Here is a 5436-nt window from a genome sequence, read left to right as displayed (position 1 = left end):
CGATGGAAATGGTCCCAGCTAGTCGATAGCGACATCCTGCCAGGGTCCATCCGCGACTAACTGACAACCATGACACGATCTACAATACTTATCGGCAGCTCTATCCATGCCTGGCCACCACACTTTGCTTCTTAGATTCTGTTTTGTCCCGACCACACCTAAATTCCCTTCGTGTGCCAAAGCTAGCACTTGTGGTCGTAACTTACTTGGTAATACAATACGAGTACCTCGTAGCACCAACTGTCCAATCACGCATAATTCTGCCACTATTGGTGCAAACGCTTTGCATTTCTCAAATCGACCCGTCTTTATTGCTTCTCGTAATACGATTAGTTCGTCGTCAGCTGCGGACATTTGTTCTACCTCACGTGTAGTTAACGCTCTTGGTGTCGCATTGCTGGCAACAAACCGCACATATTCCTCTGCACCATGTACATGCCCTGGTGCACTGGCCTTACCACTTAGAAGGCGTGACAATGAATCTGCTATATTCTTTGGTCCTGGTACATACACTACTTTGAACGTATACGGTTGGAGACGTAGCACCCATCTTTCAATTCGCGCACACGGCTGGGAACGCGGGCTGTAGATAGCCTCTAATGGTTTATGATCCGTCACTAAATCAAATTCCATACCATATATGTACGCATGAAATCTCTCGCATGCCCAAACTAGACCCAGCGCTTCACGCTCTGTCTGTGAATATCTACGTTCACAGTCGCTCAAACTACGACTCGCATAACATACTGGTACGAACTTCCCATTATGTTCCTGTACTAGCACAGCACCTAGACAAACTGGACTAGCATCAGCTATCACCTTAGTGGGGGCATCTTTATCAAAGTAAGCCAACGTTATTGCTTTAGCGAGAATGTCCTTCAAAGCCTGGAATGATGCTTTCTGCTCGGGACCAAAGTTGAATGGTACATCCTTACGAGTCAGTTTCCTCAGTGGCTCAGAAATGGTCGCGAACTGCGGTATAAACTTGCCACTATAACACACTAGACCTAAAAAGCTTCGCACCTCTGATGCACTCGCTGGCTCTCGCGCTTCCATCACAGCTTTTACCCTGTCCTCAGTAGGACCTATACCCTTCTCGGATAGTAGTATCCCCATGAATACAAGCTGATCCATATCAAATTGACATTTGTCGGGATTCAGTGTTAGTCCGCTGGACTGCAGCCGTTTCATAACTGCATGTAGCTGTCTATCATGTGTTTCTTTATTAGGTCCATGCACTATGATATCGTCAGAGATATTTCCCACACCCTCGATGCCTGCTAACGCTGTTGCTATCTCGTGTTGATATTGCTCGCTGGCGGAACATACACCAAACAATCATCTTTTATAGCGATACAGCCCTGAATGAGTGGCGAATGTGGTGATTTCGCAACACTCTGGAGACAGCTCCAACTGGTGATAACCCCACTTTAAATCTAATCTGCTGAACACTTTTGACCCATTCATATTTTGCAGCAGTTTATCCACGGTGGGTATGGGGTATCTGCCACGAATAACTGCCTCATTTGCTCTACGCATATCAAGACACAGCCTTATGTCACCTGCCGCTTTCGGGACGACTACGACTGGATTTACCCAAGGTGTGGGACCATCGACTGGTTCAATGATGTCTAGATCCAGTAATTCTTTTATCTTTCCATCTACCTTATCCCTCAAATTGAATGGGGTTCGCCTCAAGGGTTGTGCTACTGGCGGTACAGTGTGATCAATGTGGATAATTACTTGCCTAGTTTTCAATTTTCCAACACCGTGGAACACATCCGGATACAGTCGTTGGATATCACTGGCTACATCGCTTAGTGCTGCAATCTCAATGCCAATTTTCAGGACACCTAACTTCGTCGCCGTATCTCTACCAAGCAACGGTACACCTTTCCCTTTAATTACCAGGAACTCAGCTTCAGCGACTTTTCCCCCGGCCTGAATAACACAGTCAAACCTTCCCTTTACTGGCAATGGTTTATCAGAGCCATAGGGGAACAGTTTCCTCACTGTAGTACTAGCCACAGACTTGCACTTTATCTTTCTAGATTTTAATTCCTCCCAGGTTTCCTCATCGACGATGTTACTGGTCGCACCTGAATCCACCAACATTGCTAAATCCGCACCACCAACACATGTCGTAAGCATACTTGATTTACAACCAGACACAGTGAATGCATAATCTGAATTACAGGGGTCATTAGGACTTTCACTAACTAAATTTACCCCCGACCTAGACTTTGTCCTACACACTTTAGCAAAATGATCTTTCCCTTTGCACTTCCTACATGACTGACCTTTTGCTGGACATTTCGGATCGCTCCCAAAATGACCAGTTAATCCGCATCTATAACAAGCCTTATCTCTATTAACAGTAACAGTCTTATTATCGGATTTACTCCATGCTCTCCGTTGTTGTGGCTTCCAGTGTCCACTCCTCTCACCGATTCTGTTGACAGTTTCGCCGCTATTTGCCGTCGAAAGTGCCGCCATTTGGCCCTCCACCATCTCGCACTGGTCTGCCACTTGTATGGCACGGCCTAATGTCAATGCCTGGCCTTCTTCCAGCAGCTTCCTCCTAACGTAATCCGACGAGCACTTGCTCAGCACACTGTCTCTGATCTGATTCTCAATATCGCTGCCAAAATTACAGTCTCTCGCCGCCTTCCTCAAACGTGTGACAAATTGTTGCACAGTCTCACCTGGTTTCTGAGTGATCCGGTGAAATGTCTGTCTCGCAAACGCTGAATTTACTTGGGGCACGAAATAAGTGTTCAATGCCGTCACTGCTGTAACATAGTCCGTGACTCCTCCGGTGGCTGGTAATGTAGAAAACACGTCCTGCACATCAAGTCCGGCAGAGTGAAGTAACAATGCTCTTCTCCTTTGCTTCGTAGTATTGTCCGTATCTTCGTTAACGATAAGACCTTTCCCATCAGCATACAGTTCGAACACTGTTAGCCATCGCATCCAGCGTGGACCGCACGTAGCCGGGTCAGAGTAGCAGTCAAACGTCGGTATCTTATTTATCTCCATTCCAGATAATTTCCTTCACCAAAATAGTATTTTCCTCGTCGCCAGTGTTGTATCTCTCTTAGTGCATGAATTAGAGTAGATATTTTTACCTCACATCACTCTTACTCCAATAAATTAGAGGACGCAGATATGTGAAACTCAACCACCACCTTTATTCCTAGAATCCAGAGAGTGCTCCTTCCCGCCAAAACGATACCTCAACAATAGAACATTACACGCGTAGCCCTGTATCAGTTGTAAACAATATATAGACCCCTTGCACGTGACGTCATCAAAACAAAGGCGGCCATGTTGGCATCATTGATGCGACCGTGCAACGTGGTTACAGCGTGGAAAGTTCAGTTTAGAGAGATCTTATAATACACATTCATGTTTGTCTATTGCCAAGACTTCGACAATATTTACCGTATGTACCGGTAGTACATATAAGTGTGTATTCCATTGGATACGTTGTTGTTATCGTCTGTAAAGCAAGGTTTAGCTTCTAAAGTATATTATATAATTTGATTCTACACATAATTAATGATATTTAGAATGCAGTTTCTCATCTTTGTGATTCCTTTTTTTCCCCAAACTATATATAATTTTTTATATTTTATCCATTTTATCAGAGCCTACCTTGATGCGATCTATGAGGAAGGAGGTCATGACAGCAATGATGACGAAGAACTGGAGGAATTATTAAGTGTGCAAGAATATGCAGTGACAACTCTGTAAGTATATGTGACCCACGAGACAATAGGTATTAAGAAAGATATATTAAAAGTAAATACAATAAGATAAGATTAAAAATTAAAATTATTGTCTTCTACCTGTATTGACTTTATTGTCATGGTGATGCATAAAATAATGATGGGCTCAAAAATACGCTCATGCGTAATCAGTTAAGTTATTTAATTAATTAGCATGAGCATGTAACTATTTGTAATTGCCAAAATAAAACTCATTAAACGATAAAGGGGGAGAAATGTTGATTTTAAAAATTCGCTCCATTTAATTGCCCTTAATTGCTCCCTGATCCTATATGGACCAAACTTTGTTAAAATGGTGGCCCTTTCCCTCAAGAGGGGGATGTCCCCATGTAAATACTTTGTAGCTAATGGAACCCCATATACCTACTAAAGTTATATCTTCTTTTCAAGAGCTGTGCACATTTGGGACTTGCAGTTGTTAAAATTGTGGCCCTGCCCTCAAAGGGCACCCCCAAATTAATCCCCATATAATAGAAATTTATGTACTCAGGACTTTGCGTATTGACAGTCATTTATCTGCTCAAGAAGACAAGAACTAACGAACGGATTTTGACCAAACCGGACAGGACATTAATGGTGTTTGCATGGTGTCTTAACAAATGGAGCCATCGAAAATTCTACTCCTGTAAATGCCCTCTTTCCACATATCTTCGGTTTTGTTAATTTGTTTTATCTAGACATGATGTACTGCAAATTCTTGCTTACTTTGCACATTATATCGAGACACTTTTTTTTATTGAACAAAAATAATGGATGAACATCAAAAGCATTTATTTCAATGCACTAAAAGGTCTGACACGGACTTAAAGGAACAGATGGCAGAGTGGAGGAGCATGTTAGATGAAGAAGGTGTACCAATCAGGATTATGGTCAGGAGGCAGTACTTGTTAGAGGATGGCAGACGTGCCTTTAGAGGTAAAGTGCTACTTTTTTTAAATAGAAGAATGTAGCTCTTTATAAGAAGTCAAAAAAGGAAGTTTGTTAAATATGTTTGCATAAACTCTCCCGAATGATTACAATGTACAGGGCCATTGCACCTTTAGAGATTAAGTTTTGAGTTACCTGTTTTATTAAAAAATGCTGGAATGCCAGCCGATATAGATACTGTACCATTCATGTTATTTTCATTTTGAATAATATTTAATTTAATTTTTGCCAACAACTCAGAGAAAAGTTTTGAGGGAAATAACAGTTTAATTGGGAATTTAATAATTTTGTTTTGTTTCAGGTGACAGGATCAAAGCCAACAACAAAGTCAACGTGTATTTCGTTGGTGAAGCAGGCATCGACACAGGTGGTCTGACCCGAGAGTTTTTCAACCTAATTCTGCCAAAGTTGAGAGAGAGCGGTTTGTTCACTGGAGAAGTAGGTTAGTACCTCTAAAATATGCCATTATAGCAGTTTCAAAGTCCCGTATTTGGTTAAAAGAATCGCATTTTCCACAACAATCTAACAAACAAATCTGGTCTCATAAAAGTTCACAAACGTTCTTTCTGTCAAAATTATAAGAAAATGAAAGTGTTAATGACACTGTAGCTCACCACAAAAAAGGACACAAATGAGTGAGTGAGAAGAAGTCCGTTTTAATGGCTCGGTTCCGCGATCAGAGTTATCGCGACATGATTCCCGTAGGTGGCGCTACGGA

General features: G+C 42.1%; 1 protein-coding gene and 1 long non-coding RNA gene across 2 annotated transcripts; one reads left to right on the top strand and one right to left on the bottom strand.

Annotated features, from left to right (window-relative positions):
- Positions 1-1338: 1338 nt before the first annotated feature.
- Positions 1339-3039, bottom strand: LOC106818084. Its single transcript, XM_014822805.1, has one exon. The coding sequence runs from the start codon at positions 3037-3039 to the stop codon at positions 1339-1341; it is 1701 nt and encodes a 566-aa protein (XP_014678291.1).
- A 685-nt stretch (positions 3040-3724) lies between these two features.
- Positions 3725-5138, top strand: LOC106818199. The gene is made up of 3 exons (XR_001395162.1): positions 3725-3752; positions 4582-4706; positions 5020-5138. It is a non-coding gene; the product is annotated as an uncharacterized LOC106818199 (long non-coding RNA).
- Positions 5139-5436: the final 298 nt, after the last annotated feature.

Source organism: Priapulus caudatus, unplaced genomic scaffold, assembly GCF_000485595.1.
Source record: "Priapulus caudatus unplaced genomic scaffold, Priapulus_caudatus-5.0.1 Scaffold36, whole genome shotgun sequence".
In the NCBI taxonomy this organism is placed as follows: Eukaryota; Metazoa; Priapulida; class Priapulimorpha; order Priapulimorphida; family Priapulidae; genus Priapulus; species Priapulus caudatus.
This window is presented reverse-complemented; position numbering and strand designations above follow the sequence as displayed.